This window comes from Aquarana catesbeiana, linkage group LG05 (assembly GCF_042186555.1).
Source record: "Aquarana catesbeiana isolate 2022-GZ linkage group LG05, ASM4218655v1, whole genome shotgun sequence".
NCBI classification, from domain to species: domain Eukaryota; kingdom Metazoa; phylum Chordata; class Amphibia; order Anura; family Ranidae; genus Aquarana; species Aquarana catesbeiana.
The window spans coordinates 476,850,609-476,867,060 of NC_133328.1; the positions used below are offsets into that span (position 1 = coordinate 476,850,609).

At 44.6% G+C, this 16,452-nt stretch overlaps 1 protein-coding gene across 1 annotated transcript in view; it reads left to right on the plus strand.

The window, feature by feature from the left end:
• The window catches only part of LAMA3 (laminin subunit alpha 3), a 271,677-nt gene that overhangs the window by 121,320 nt on the left and 133,905 nt on the right, over positions 1-16,452 (plus strand). The window contains exons 23-25 of the mRNA XM_073631481.1: positions 794-936; positions 5,405-5,502; positions 9,413-9,566. Of these exons, the coding sequence (XP_073487582.1) occupies positions 794-936; positions 5,405-5,502; positions 9,413-9,566 (395 nt within the window). The remainder of the gene's footprint in view (positions 1-793; positions 937-5,404; positions 5,503-9,412; positions 9,567-16,452) is intronic.

Below are 16,452 nucleotides of genomic sequence, written 5' to 3' on the forward strand. Positions count from 1 at the left end.
ATTACAGGCAGGTTGTGCTTCCAAGTAGAATGCAAAGAAAAAATGATTACACTGGGATGGATGTGCTTCCATGGCTAGTCTGTTCAGTTTGAAATAGGAAAGCAAGGGAACTGGCAGAATCACCGGGTATTTTGCACAAAGGAGCCAATACAAAGAGAACAGGGTACTTTTTATTCCAAGTTCATGGCAACACAGACACATTCTAAAATATGAAATGTTGGGTAACACAGACTGTACAGATGTATTAATGAATACAGAGCTGCATTATTTTATGTAAACTATGTGATTCCTTTTCATAGAAAAGTTGAAAAAATAGGGGAGTTACCCTACAAACTTACCCCTGAGTCACAAGCATGTATAGTAACTGTATATAAACTAGCCTGATTCCTGACCCATCATGTTATTGTTGTTTCATCTCAAATAAATACATGTAGATTGGACAAACCTATAAACTATATCATGTTTTTATATTAGGCAAAACAGGTCAAATACAGTTTAATCCAACTTGTTTGTGCATTTTTGTTAACCACACACATTACAGCATACATCTAGAATAGCCATACATGTATATATAAACCCAAACCTGACAATGTTTGCTAAAATGTTTCATTTCATAACACATAGTAGAAACGTTTTAGATACATAGCAAAGTATGTCCAAACTGCATGAGCATATAATTCTTATGTAATATAGATTTGTTTATACTTCTGTTTGCAATGTTGTTAAAAATTATGTATATATTCTCATTGTGATAAATTTTGGAAAAATTATTTAAAATATTTCTGATCTATAGGATCATTGGACATCAAAGAGGTCGTGTTCCATTCAAGTAAAGAGCCAGCATTTCTTACTGTGCCAGGAAAAAGCTTTGCCGAGCCATTTTCTTTGGCCCCTGGAAACTGGATCATTAAAATTGTAGTGGAAGGAGTGCTCTTGGTAAGTTCATTGCCACCCAGCCACACACACTCAAACATTAGTGATCTTTTTTAATAAAAAGTATCTTTAAAAAAACAAACAAACATTGGTGATCTTTATTTAGAAAGGTTTGTAATAGTACACCAGCATGGGCATGGGACAGACAGCTTGGATCTCTGCAATTTTCCTAGACAATGAATTACACTTAAAGATCTCTAACAGATTTTGATAACTGATAAAAAATGATCTGGGAACAAAAAAAATCTACTTTAGTTTCCTCTTTGTGGATTATGGAAAAATGTTATCTTTAATCTTGATTTAATTCCAACAGATAGTCTAGTTCAGACTTTCTAATATGGAGGAATCCTAGAAATAACTTTCCGGTCTCAGGGACCCAATGCTAATAGTTACTGTTTCCTTAGCACACGGTACGGTACTTTAATGTGATAGTCACTGGGAAGAATGTTCCATACATTTGTGATCAATGGGAAGACCCCCCCTCCCCTTTACCCACTTACAGAAAGCTAAAAAGGTTATCTAATGGCAGAAATTGCTTGTTGCTTATGACACCATAGCAGCCTTTGGAAAAAGTCTATTGTTCCAAAGAACCCGGATTGAGAAAAACTGGACTAGTCAAACCTCTATTGTATTATATTACAAAAGACCCAGAATGTCTTATTAAAAGAACAAGATATACTGTAATGTATAGTTTTACAACAGCTTAATACTTACATTAGACGCTATGGAAAAAATACATTAATTTTTGTGTTAATTAATTCTAAGGTAATAAAGCATTTTCTATTTTTTTTAGTAGGAGATAACTGTGTGTCAGTTGTGCTGAAGCTTGAGTTGTCAAAATTGGTAGCATACAACTGGCAATAGTATTAACATATTTTTATTCCATTTTAAAAAACAGTTTGCCTTTGTTGATATCATATACATTTTTTCCAGAAACAATCAGGACACAGTTGGTGATTTATAGTGTAGCGTTCGCTTTCTTTATAGAGGTACTGAGGCTATTTTACTAAAGAAGCTGAGAATCTTCATGCGATAAATTGTGTGAATATTTAGTTTAATTATTTAAGTGTAAACAAAGCTAGATACATTTTTAAAAGCACAGCTTAAAATGGATATTAACATTTATAAGTAATAACAGAGATTGTTGATCCAGGGAATGTCATTTTTAGGGGTCAGGAAGGAGCTTTTTACCTTTTTCTTTGTCTTTCTCTGGATGAACTGTGGTTATAGGGTTCTGTTCATGGAGGTTCTCTATTTATTTATTACATTTTTCTTTTATTGGTTGAACTTAATTAACTTGTGTCTTTTTTCAACTTGACTAGCTATGTTACTATGTAAAGGCAAATTCCTGTTCACTTTAAGGCCCCTGCACACAGATCCCATGCTGATCGGAGTGGACGCTCCTCTGGGGCCCCTAATACCCAACCATGTGCACATGAAATAAGGAAACAATCATTTGCTTTTCACATGATTTAATAAATAAGGTGAATATCCACACAATTTATTAGGCCTTTTAGTACATCAGCCATAATGTGCTTGGGTGTGTTAGGATGTCAGTCCTGATAGAGATGTAAGGCAGGTAAGCACGAATCATAATGGAACTGTGCATCAGTTTTAGGCACTACTGTGGCGAGCTACTCAGGGTGCCCTAGGCTGCCGCCAGGGGGATGCGGTTACAGGTCAATGGCTTGTTCAGAGAGAAGCTATGTTTGAGATGGATGTTTGGGGGGCAAATCTGTTTATCATCACACCTTACTTAGGCTTCCATAGCTTCTGGATTAGATTAAATGTGTTTGCATTTTCATTTTAGGGCCCTTTCACACCAGCAGTTGTACTGAAGGAATGGCCTCTAGTGTACACTGGAAGGATACAGTGCCTGGGCCACATAGGAAAAACAACTTTTATTTACTTTGCTTGCAATGGGACTGCATTGGGCAAGGGTGCCTATTGCAATCCCAGTGCACTTGGTTTGAAAGGGCCCTTACTTACATTTATAGACAATGCGCACAAACTCAGATGTGTGAATGTAACACTATTTATGAAGGTGTTGTTCCTAACAACTCATTGTAATACCCTTTACTATATAAAAAGGTTTAAGATTTTTTTTCTTGGCTTTTCCAGTGGTAACTTGAATATGACTGTTTTCTGCTAAGAAAAATCCAGTGTTTCATAGGCTGTCCATTATAGGAGTCTGTATAAAACATTGGCAGTTACTGCCTGATGGTTTTTTGGAATTACACTGGTCAGCATTGTGCATTGTAATAAGCCAAGAATGTTTGAAGTGCAGAGGAGACTTCTTTATTCCTCCTTATTCAGCATTGTGTAACAAATAACTACTCCCTGAGCTCTTTGTAACTGGTTATGAATCATTTAGTTAATGATTCTTAATTGATTTTCAAGTACACTCTGCTCAGATACATGTATCCATGTCACCAAAGTTTTACCTCTTTCAGCACTGAATTACATTTTGTTGCTCACCGTTAACATTCAGGACTACTTCAAAAAATTCTGTTTTTAATTTTGCTATGCTTCAGAGATGTAGATAATTTTCTTTCCAGCAGGAGGGGGGCCCAATACAGATTTCCCCCCAGTATATGTCCCCTATTACCAGCTGTACAGACCCCCCCCATATAGATTTTCCCCCCAGTACAGATCTTCCCCCTCAATACAGATCACCACCCCGTACAGATTCCACTCCTTAGTGAAATCTTCCCTTCCCAGTGCAGACCTCCCCCAGTATAGATCTCCCCTCCAGTTCAGATTTCTTCCCCCAGTACAGATCTCCCCCAGTACTCCCCCCTCCAATACAATCCCCCTTGCCATAGAGATCCCCCCACCCAACACTAATCTCCACTATAGCATAGATCTTCTCAACCCCAGTACAGATCCCCTCCCCCACTAAAACTCTCCCCTTCCCTCCAGTTCAGTTCTTCCCCCTCCAGGAAATCCACTCACCAGACCAGGCATTCCAAAGTGAGATAAAGTCCTCTTGGCTGTGTCTTGTAACCAGAGCTGAGAAGGGGCTAAGGTGAGCTTCCCTCACTCTGAAAGTTCTGATAGGTGCATTACCTGCAATCCTTCTGCTGTGTAGCTGCAAAACCAAGGATGCTGGGGTTAGATCCCCCTATCCCCCCCCCTTATCTATGCCCCTGCTGTGCTTACAAAACAAAAAAAGTTGAGTAAACAGGTACCGAATGACAAAGCTGTGCCCTGTGGTGAGAGCTTGGTGAGAGCTTTTCACTTTTCTTCTACTGTTGTATAATGCCTAGTGACTGTTCTGTTACCTCACTTTCCTCATTCAGCTGGTGTTAAATAAATCTATATAGGTCCTTGGCAAGTTTTATTTTAGCTTTATAATTTTATACTCTTTAAAATTATGTTTTATATCTAGTGTTCTGTTTTGTTTCTAGAGTAATTTTATTACTATATTATTATAGTTAGAAGTAATCAGTTGTTTTTTTTAGTCATGCAGACATAAAATGGAATCTTTCCAAAGTGAAGGTAAATCCATTCTTAGGCCTCTCACATGGGCAGCAGTTTTTACCATCCTCTGAAAAGCAAACCACATTGGATCACTTTTTAGGGTGCTGCAGTGCAGCGCTGAGATAAGGCCACCTCCTAGATCCCTTTTTTTTTTTTGGTGGGGTTGGCAGGGTCTTTTTCCATCTGAACAGGGTCTTTGTATTGAAATATCATACAGCAACCACAAGTCAAGATGCAGTCTAATTGTCTTTAATGAGTGTGTATGACAGGGGGTGCTGCCTGTCAAACTCTGCATTCTGAGTTAAGTTTTCCATGGCCGCCAATTAAAGCCATGACGTGTCTCCTCTGGCTGCCATTTTTGCCTGTGGGTGGGCAGTAAAAACGCGAATCAACCACATGTTTTTAGCACCTCCTAGATATCCATGTGAAGGAGCCCTTAAGACAGTTGTCACCAAATCAGGTGTTCCCATTGGAAGAATTCCCCTCTATTCTTGTTCTGGTGGGAGCTCAAAATTTGGGATTTTCTTTTACTTTCAGTCTCAGTGACATCATTACAAATAGAGACATTAAACACTCCAGAGGGGACACAGACAGCAATAAAGCCTGAAAGGGGTTTTACATGTTCCCTGCTTTATCTAAAACTAAGAAAAAAAGTATTTCATATTATTGGAAATGATGTTTTCATGGTCCTGATCACAATTAATAAAGAAAGAAAATATGTTCAAAACCACTCTAAATACCCTTTAATACAGTATGCAGCTTGGTACATTATCTACTGTCAACAATCGGACAGCATTTAAATTCACACACATTTATAATTGTTTCACACAAGATTCACATAACTTTTCTCCCAGGATTCACACATTATTCTAACTGGACCTAATTGGAAAATAATTGTGAAAGCTGTGTGAATCGTTTGTGAAAATATTAATAGATCTCTTAGCATATGAAATATAAATCTCATCCTGTGTTTTTTTTCTTGTTTTAGGATTACCTTGTGTTGCTGCCAAGTGATTTCTATGAAGCGTCCATTTTACAGCTAAGAGTTACAGAGCCATGCAGCTATAATGGGTTTGCTAGTGAAAAGTGAGTATAGCTCTGTGAATCAGTTTCAATATTATATCATAACTTAAGCAAGCTGAATGATAATTAAATATTTATCCATTTCATTTAACTGTTTACCAAACTTGGTGAAGATAGAATGCCGATATCACAGTGACGCAGTGACACGTGTGGCCCTCTTTTGGGGGGTTATGAGAAATGGCCCATCCAAAAAGGATATTGTGCTAAACCTGTAGATAAATAAGAGAACCAGAACCTTCGCTAAGCAGAAGAGTGGAAGATCAATAATCAATAATACATACTTACATACATACATACATTCATGTGCAAACAGGTATTATTAATAAAGGGCCCAAAAGAAGTCCTGGAGGAATTGTGCACATATATCTGTGTATATATAGTTGTTAATAAGGTTACCTCCAGATGAATGTTGCAGCAAAGTTGAATTGTGGGAGCACCTGGGGGTGATCATGATGCAGCATCTGTCTGGGTCAAAGACCTGATCAGTGGTGATGGGGAGACCCTCTAACTATTGTCCAATTAGCCTGGAATGCAGAAAATGTGGTGTGGAACTGGAACTCAGATATATAATAAAACCCAATGCACTGTTAAAAAATATAAAAAAAATAAAAATAATCAAAAAGCAGCTATCACTACAAAATGTACACTCATCACACTACAACTCATTGGAACTCAGAGTCCACTATCTACTTCATGCTTTAGTCCACCCCAAGTAGTTTCTAATCTGACCTGTAACCAGACCTTTAACCAGAGATGGCCATCGGATGCCTAACCTGGCTCTAGCCCATGCTAGTTAATGAGCCCTAAGCTGCAATTAGCTATGGAATCCCAGACCAGAAAAGACAGGGTTAACGATAATAACAGGAGCTGTATATAAACTCTATTGCAAAAAACAAGTTCACCTACTAATATACTGGAAGGTGACCACTGCATACTTACAGTAGTACAGACTTAGCTATCGGGCACTTTGCATTTGAGATAACAATAGGACAGAGATACGTCTGTCACAAGGATTCAGAAACACACTCAAGAAGCAATGGGCAGCTGCAGTTAAACTACTGGAATGTAGTTACATAATAATCTCTTCTGGTCTGAATTGACAGAATATGTGACTGAGACTTTTTCTCTTACTCTACTTCCTCCAACTGGGTTTTTTTTTTCAAAGCCAGCCTCCCAAAGACAGGAAGTGCTAATACATACAGTAATTATACATAACTCTATGATATTAACAGCTAACAGGAAAGGGCAGCAGATCCCTACACCTGTATAAAAATAAAATGTCTTGTTTTGCTTATCAATACGTAGGTTCATTGGAGAATGTCTTTTGGGCAGAAAATGTGACTTCAACGTGGAAGACAATTAAGTGTATTTAAACCCAAGAACAAAAAATGAATATTGCAGCTCATTGGTCCCTGGACTGGTGGCTGCATAGATTTTCATTTTTTCATAATTTTCTTTCCTTTATTTTCACTGAATGATTCTGCCAGTAGCATTCTTCCTGTCATAGGGTAACAACATTCACGCATTGTACTGTATCCAGGGCCGCCATCAGGGGGGTACAGGCATCACACTTGTAAGGGGCCCCGAATGTCCCCAGGGGCCCGGCCGGCCAGGGCCCACTCCCCCCCAACAGCATATCATGTAATGTGCCGATAATCAGCGCGCGCTGCAGAGAATCATCAAGAGGAAATGACACTTTCACTTTGGCCAGCAGAAGCACCCCCCATCCCCACCCCCCACCCCCGGAGTGGCTACAGTTAAGTGTTGTGGACACAACAATGTGATTAGACAAGCACGCTGCCCGAGGACCAGCCGACACCATTTTTAAAGCTGGCAGAGTAGCAGTGGTAAGATGACATTCCCAGCAATAGGTGATCGCGGTGGCCAGTGCTCTCTCCTCATCCATTCCCTGCAGAGGCTGCTGCATGGTTTGCTTGGATTGTGATTGGCCAGGACAGGGACAGGGGGAGTGGCCATGGACAGTGCACATGGACACAGACAGCAATAACAGATCTGAGAGTGCAGCATGGAGGGTAAGTCAGAAATATTGAATGTGTGCTGCTGACTGTGCCCCCTGTGCTGACTGTAGTTTTTAGTTGCACTTTATTTTTGTCCTTCTTCTTGGATGGGACACCCTGAGGCTGACAAGCTGGTATAATTGAGTTGCAATGTGAAAATGGATGACTCTGGGTGCAAATGAGTTACATTTTGGAGAGCCCACTGCCAGCCTCTTCACTATGTAACTCTCATTCCCCACCCACAGTCATCCTCATCCATTTTCACAATGCAACTCAATCATCTTCATCCCCACCCAGCACCATCCATCCATCCCTTTCCACAACGCATCCCCACCCACGTCCTGCACCATCCATCCCTCCAGTGTCCACAGCGCATCCCCACCCACGTCCAGCACCATCCATCCCTCCAGTGTCCACAACGCATTCCCACCCACGTCCAGCACCATCCATCCCTCCAGTATCCACAACGCATTCCCACCCACGTCCAGCACCATCCATCCCTCCAGTGTCCACAACGCATTCCCACCCACGTCCAGCACCATCCATCCCTCCAGTGTCCACAACGCATCCCCACCCACGTCCTGCACCATCCATCCCTCCAGTGTCCACAACGCATTCCCACCCGCGTCCAGCACCATCCATCCCTCCAGCGTCCACAACGAATTCCCACCCACGTCCAGCACCATCCATCCCTCCAGTGTCCAGAACGCATTCCCACCCACATCCAGCACCATCCATCCCTCCAGTGTCCACAACGCATCCCCACCCACGTCCTGCACCATCCATCCCTCCAGTGTCCACAACGCATTCCCACCCACGTCCTGCACCATCCATCCCTCCAGTGTCCACAATGCATCCCCACCCACGTCCAGCACATTCATCCCTCCAGTCTCCACAACGCATCCCCACCCACGTCCAGCACATCCATCCCTCCACTCTCCACAACGCATCCCCACCCACATCCAGCACCATCCATCCCTCCAGTCTCTACAACGTATTGCCACTCACCCTCAGCATCCTGGAGAGGGATGGGTGATGCTGGGCGTGGATGGGGATACATTGTGGAGAGGTATGGATGATGCTGGGTGGAGGTGGAGATACATTATGTTGAGTGTTTAAATAAAAGTGGGTGCCCCGAAGGACTTAGTGGGATGGCCAGTGGGCGTATTCGGTGAGACGGCCAGTGGGTAATGTTGGTGGTCAGGCCCCAGGGGGAAGGGGGGCCCAGGCCTGAAGCTGTGTAAGGGGCCCCAAAAATTCTGATGGCTGCCCTGACTGTATCTATGGTAGCGCAATGTGGTCACCCTAGGACGGGAATACAGAATACCTCCACCTCTCCTCTTCTCCATAACAAAGATTGGAGGGGCTCTGTAGGCCTCAGAGACAACTTAGAACAATGAAAATCCTAATAATACAGTAGAGGCAGAGAGCACAAGAATCAGCTGGTATCACCTGACCTAACAGGATTCTTGCCAAGATTAACAGGTATACTTCTGTACTTATCTAAGGTTAGGTTCACACTGATGCAATGCGATTTTCAAGTGCATTTGCAGTGTGAATTGATGCAGTTTTGACACAATCTAGATACAGCTGCGATTTCTGTGCTAGGGAAGAAAACCTGCTGGAATCTTATGACAATAGGACACACAAGCATTTTGAAAGCGTTTCTGTTGGAAGTCTATGGACCACAGAATTGCACTGCATCGCACCAAAGAAGCACAGGTTCTTTCCCACAGATATAACAAAATGCTTTCAAAGGGGTTAAAGGGTTTATTGTTAGGGTTTTCGTAACCTGTAAAAAGATTACTTTTTTTTACTTTTTACTTTGGTATTAAAATGTTAAAAGGTCATTCTAATTTTGTAATATGACTTCAAACCTTTTTTGTGTTTGTAAGCTGTCTTGTGTATCAGCATTTGCCAATGGAGAGGTTTAAGTGTGTTCATGGCCCTGACATGGAATACTTCAAACAAGATGGAATAAACCGGCCAATAATTGTTCGGAAACTAAGCAGCGGGAGCCCACCAGTAGCTTATATTTCAGGAGGACAGGTAGGAGGATCTCTTAATCAATATATATTTATTACAGATTTTAATATACAGTAGCTCCGAGAGTTTATGTAGCATTTTACATATTGTAGAGTCACATCAGTCACACATTATTGATTCTGTATTTTTGTTTAAAGCGGAAAGAAACCCCTCCATTTAACCTTTTCAAATAAGTTACATTTCCGGTAGGTGCAGGGAATGTAACCCTCCCACTGGTTGCGCTCTCAACCAGACTGTCAAACCATCCAATGGCTGGTGTCATAACTGATCACATGTGCAGCATCATGATAGTTGTGGATTAAACAGAAGCCAAGATGGCAGCTTCCCTGGCTGAAAACGATAGGAGGGTTTACTACCACTTTAATGGCTCTTTGTTAATTAGAATATATTGCTTAGACATGTATCAGTCAACTAAATAATGGTGCTTCTGCACACTATAGGTCAGTGAGGGCGAATCTCGGCACCCCAGATGTTTTGGAACTACATTTCCCATGATGCTTAACTACTACCACGTGATCAGTTTATAACAAGTGTACTACAAACAGGGCCGGATTTCTCACAAGGCCACCGAGGCCAGGCCTCAGGGAGGCAGTGGTGCAGGCGTGGCGCCGCTCCTGCGCCTTCTCGGCCGCCCTCCACACTAACATAGGAGCATGCAGTGCACTCGGAGGCCAGAGAGGTGGGGGCGCTGAAGCGCCAGAGTGCTCCCCTCCCTCCTCCTCTCTGTGTCCAGACTGAGGTGGCTCCCTCTGCAGGTCGCCGCGGCCGCTGCTGTATTTTTCGAGGCTCAAGCCCGCCCCCCCTCCCTCCTCCTGTCAGAGAAGGAGAGCAGCCGCCGGTGTCTTGCCGAGAAAGTTCCCCCAGCGGATAAGGACCCCCCTGTACTGCGCATGCGATGCGCTTGCGCAGTACGAACGACTACGGAGCCGCCGAAAGTCTCGAAGTTGAACAGCTGATCGTCAGCTCTACACAGTGCCTGCACACTACATTCTGCCCTGAGTCCAGGTTCAAGTCCAACCATCCAAGTGGACATAGAATTAGAATAAAAATATGCCCAGCAAAGCGAGGCCGTGCCCGAAGCGTGGCGAGCGAAGGGAGCCCGCGAGGGGCCCTGTTACAGGCCCCGTGTACAGCTGACTCACAGGTGTTCAGCTTCGGCTATTTTCGGCGGCTCCTACTACGCAAGCGCTGCACCTGCGCAGTACAGGGGAGTCCTTATCCGCTGGGGGGGAACTTTCTCAGCAGAACACCGGAGATCGGAGCGGATGGTCTCTGTGTGGAGAGAGACCAGCCGCGCAGTGACATCGCTGGGGGGGCGGTCCGTGCCCGACGTGTTCTCCTCCTCTGTCTCTCACTCCCGCCCAAGCCTGTCTCCATCTGTTCTCCACCCGGGCGGCGCGGCTGCACACTGTCCTCTCCTCTTCAGCTGCCTCCCGGGTGTTTTTATGTACACTAATGGAGGAGGGGGGTATCTACTAATAAAGGGGGGGTTGTCCTGGGGGGGTCTGTACTAATGGGGGGGGTTTGTCCTGGGGGGGTCTGTACTAATGGAGGGGGGGTTTGTCCTGGGGGATCTGTACTAATAAAGGGGGGTTGTCCTGGGGGGGTTTGTACTAATGGAGGGGGTTTGTCCTCGTGGGGTCTGTACTAATGGAGGGGGGTTTGTCCTAGGGGGGTCTGTACTAATGAAAGGTTGGGGGTTTGTCCTGGGGGGGTCTGTACTAATGAAGGGAGGGGGGTTTGTCCTAGGGGGGGTCTGTACTAATGGAGGGGGGTTTGTCCTGGGGGGGGTCTGTACTAATGAAGGGAGGGGGGTTTGTCCTGGGGGGGTCTGTACTAATGGAGGGGGGTGGTTTGTCCTGGGGGGGTCTACACCCAGGAAAGTACACCCAGGGCTCCAGAGGGAGAGGGCAGTGCTGAGAGAACACCATCAATGAGAGAACCCCACTGCCCTGCGCCACCAGAGGGAAAGCCACACAGCCTGGCGCCATCCCTGGCGGAGAAAGGAATGGAGTCATTGCAGGAATACTGATGTGGGTGCTACCCAGCGGAGTCACCACGGGCAATTCAGAGTGAGCTGACTCCTGATCAGAGGAACCATTGCTGTATCGCTGGGTCAGGTGAGAGGGCCGATCGGCCATTATCTACTAACGTCCATAGGAACTGCAGTCTCTGACCGTCCTCTGTATCATGTTTGCAGTCTCCAACCATCTCTTGTATCATGTCTGCAGTCTCGACCACTTCCTGTACTATGTCTGCAGTCTCTGACCATCTCCTGTACCATGTCTGCAGTCTCTGACCATCTCCTGTACCGTGTCTGCAGTCTCTGACCATCTCCTGTACCATGTCTGCAGTCTCTGACCATCTCCTGTACCATGTCTGCAGTCTCTGACCATCTCCTGTACCATGTCTGCAGTCTCTGACATCTCTTGTACCATGTCTGTAGTCTCTGACCATCTCTTATACCATGTCTACAGTTTCTGACCGTCTCTTGTACCATGTCTGCAGTCTCTGACCATCTCTTACACCATGTCTACAGTCTCTGACTATCTCCTTTACTATGATTGCAGTCTCTGACATCTCTTGTATCATGTCTACAGTCTCTGATCATCTCCTGTACTATGTCTGCAGTCTCTGATCATCTCCTGTACTATGTCTGCAGTCTCTGACCATCTTCTGTACTACGTCTGCAGTCTCTGACCGTCTCTTGTATTATGTCTGCAGTCTCTGACCATCTCCTGTAACATGTCTGCAGTCTTTGACCGTATTATGTCTAGAGGCTCTTTCTAACAGACAGCCATCTGTGTGTGCATCAGAGAGACTCCCCTCCAGGTCTCATTAGTGTACTCTCTTCCTGTATTTTCTTTATTGTTAGGAGATCATGGGAGGATCCCAAGGTAACGAAGACTTCTAACGGGAGCATCTCTGTGTTTGAGTCGTTGCCATAGAAACATTTGTAAAGGGGAGTAGTTGGTAAGATAACCACGACCATGTGGGGGCGCCAGAAATATTTCTGAACCCAGGCGTCTGTGACCCTAGGATCGGCCCGGGCAGCATGGCAGGTGCAGCAGGTCTGTGCCTTCTCTAATATCACTGCACTGCCCCCTCCCCACACTGCCTGTCTTATTCACACAAAACATGAAGCGCGCCCGCTCTAGACAAAGGGCGGGACTTTTTAAATTAAGAAGTGGGTGATTGGTTGCTAGGCAGTGGGGCGGTACCAGCAATAAATCACTCACTTTTGATGTGAAAAGTCCCGCCCGTTGTCCAGAGCAGTCAGGCTCCATGTCTTGTGTGAATAAGGTAGGGTTCTTTGGGGAGGGAGGAGTGCTGTGCCGTAAAGGAGTTAGATATTGAGAGAGGACTGTGATGGGGGCTCAGTCTGTGATTGGGGGGGTCAGTCTGTGATTTGAGGGGTCATTCTGTGATTTGGGGGGTCAGTCTGTGATGGGGGTCTGTGATGGGGAGTCTGTGATTGGTCAGGACCAGTTTGTGATGGGGGGTCAGTCTGTGATGGGGGGTCTGTGATGAGGCAGGGGAGATGTGACGTAAGGGGGGGGGCTAAGGACACTGATGTAAAAGGGGGTTGTGATGTAAAGGGGGGACTGAGGACACTGATGTAAAAGGGGGTCTGTTATGTGAAGGGGGGGACTGAAGACACTGATGTAAAAGGGTGTCTGTGATGTGATTTGAGGGGTCATTCTGTGATTTGGGGGGTCAGTCTGTGATGGGGGTCTGTGATGGGGAGTCTGTGATGGGTCAGGACCAGTTTGTGATGGGGGGTCAGTCTGTGATGGGTTTGGGTCAGTCTATGATGGGGGGTCTGCTATGGGTCAGGTCTGTCTGTAATGGGGGTCTGTGATGGGGGGTCAGTCTGTAATGAGGGGTCTGTGATTTGGGGGGTCAGTCTGTGAGGGGGGGGTCTGTGATGGGTCAGTATGTGATGGGGGTCAGTCTGTGATGGGTCAGTCTCTAATGGGGGGTCTGTGATGGGGGGGCAGTCTGTAATGAGGGGTCTGTGACTTGGGGGGGTCAGTCTGTGATGGGAAGGTCTGTGATGGGTCAGTCTGTGATGGGGGGGTCAGTCTGTAATGGGGGGTTTGTGATGAGGCAGGGGGGGATGTGACGTAAGGGGGGGCTAAGGACACTGATGTAAAAGGGGGTCGTGATGTAAAGGGGGGACTGAGGACACTGATGTAAAAGGGGGTCTGTTATGTGAGGGGGGGGGACTAAAGACACTGATGTAAAAGGGGGTCTGTGATGTGATGTGAAGGGGGGGACTGAGGACACTAATGTAAAAGGGGGTCTGTAATTTCTGCACTAGCAACACAGGTCTCTGTAAGGGCAATAGAAAACACTTGTTTTCTATGTGTCCTGTTCACACTGCAACAGCGCCACTGCGTGCTGAGCAGTGTGGTGCAAAATGCATACTTTTTCTATGCACTGCAACTGAGCTGTGGTGCATAAAATAAATGAAATGTATTTGCATAAAGAACTATTTACGATCACCTTTGGGTCAAGAAAGACTGAACAGTTTAGCTTTACTTGCCATTGAGTCAGAACTTTTAAATACTTTGTCCTACAAAGATATTATCGATGTGTTTGCCAAAAGAAAAGTTAGAACTACTAAATTGTAGGGAGTTTCTTACTGCTATAATCTTTAAAAGGCATTTTCTGCATTACAGAGTATTTTCAGTCTGTACAATTAAAGCCAGTTATTTTCAGTGTTTTTGTGTCTGGAGATATGTTTTTAATCGATCTATTGTAGCAGTCATCGATAAAGGATGAGATTGGTGGTGTGTGTGTGTGGGGTGGGGCGGGGCGGCATTGAAGGACCCAGCCTTGGGGCGGCAAAGGGAGTAAATCCAGACCTGACCACAAATGAGTGCTGCAAAAATTACCCAGCACTCAAGTCCGCTAACCAGCAAAGGGAACCTAACCCACAAGTATTTCCAACATGCAACTTCTTAAAACAGAATTCTCAGTTGTACACAGTTGCAGATACATTTGTAAGCCACACCACTGTGTCAAGTCTCCTCTGTAAATAAAACATATTTGAACATATTTTGTAATATTATTAAATATTAAAATGAAGAAATTAAAAAAAAGTTTTTTTACATTTTTTTTTTCATTTTACATACTGTCCCCAGTGCAGTACAGCTTCATCATATAATGGTGTGATAGTGATTAGGGACACGGACTTTTTCTTTTTTTTTTTTTACATACTGTGACCAGAACAATACAGTGAATATCTGTTGCGATTAGTTGTGATTGGCCACAGCTAATTACACGGTACAGTACAGACTGTCCCATTCATTTCTTCTTTGTTTTTACAGTTGGACTGTGTGACGGGAGTCACTTTGGGTGGGGGGCTTGTGGAACCCAGCGTACCTTTGAGAAAACTGGAAGCACATTGTCCAGCTCCCCCCCCGGGTCCTCCTATGTATAAGTGACCCTGTGTCTATTAGGAGCCAAGGGTGACCGAGAACCCGAGTTGGGTCTGCTTAGCCCAACTCACCGTACAACCACACCGGACTCAGCATTTCCTTTTGACACTGTTGTCCTGGATTCTGTGTGTGTGGTTTGTGCTGAAGAAGTGAAGGGGCTCTTTTCACTTGGGACATTAATGTTTGTGAGCAATATCCTTCAAATTTAAGACTGCTAGAATCTTGTAGAAGTATTTCACAGTCCATTGCTAGTTTGAGGTGGTGGTTGTTATGTGTTAAGTGCCTGTATCCCATTGTTCTGTTGTTTGTGTCTGCCTTGGGAGCAAAGTATTATGGGATGCATGTCTATGTGAATTAGCTGTGGGGGGGGGATTTCTCCAGCAGCCCCTCCCAAAGACAGTCTACTGATGAGAAGTTGAATCCACAACTGTGTCATGCTACTGGTGGAGGTAAAGTCTACCCGCCCTGTTTCATTATGCATTGGGAGGGGGGAATTCCTCCAACAGCTCTGATCCAACAGTTTACCCTGCCCTGAATGCAAAGGCAGGAGTGATTGTCCCCTGAGTGTATATCTGTTGTTACATGTGTTTGAATAAAGAGTCTGATGTTTTTCCACCCTACACTGCTGTCTCAACAAGTGACTGGGTGGGTTAAGGGACCTTGAATCATGCTGGTTCCGGACAAAGAAAGCATTTACGGCGGACAGACTCATCTTGAGTACGGGGGTCCGTCACAGACTGTAATTGTCCCTGTCTGTACCATGTGATCACTGTGACAAATCACAGAGATCAACACAATAGTACACAATGAATGGAATACATCCATTGTTTACAATTATCATGTGATCTGTTGTGATTGGTCACCGCGATCACATGGTACCGGCAGCAGGCTGGTACACTGATCTGTCATCCGCTGTGTCTGGTGGACACAACGGGTGACAGAACACGCTGAAGCGTGGCCCATGGGGCACACCCAAGGCACGATCCTGGGAGGACATCATATGATGTTGTCCCCCCAGAATGGGAGAGCTCCCACCTGGCCATCATTTTACTGTAGGTGGGGTGGGAAGAGGTTAAAAATACCAATGCAAAACAAAATTGCAAATCACCATGGTAGGAAACCAATACTGCACCAATGTACCAGCATGCACCAAGCTTTGGCATCTGCTTAAAGTGTTGGAGCAAAAAAAACACATGCAGTGCATCTTTGCAATGATGTACATATACATTTACCCATAATTTATTCATTTAAAGACACTGCAATTTGATCTGCCAGAAATGCACTTATCTACTAATACCTGTTATGGTTTGACAACACACTTTTTTTTGTGAACCGAATAGTGTCAGCCCTGCCCAGTTGTTTTTTTTCAGAACTACTCAAACTCAGCTCTGAATAAATGAATTTGACCTAATCAACAGGTATTGTCTTGCAGTTGTCGAACA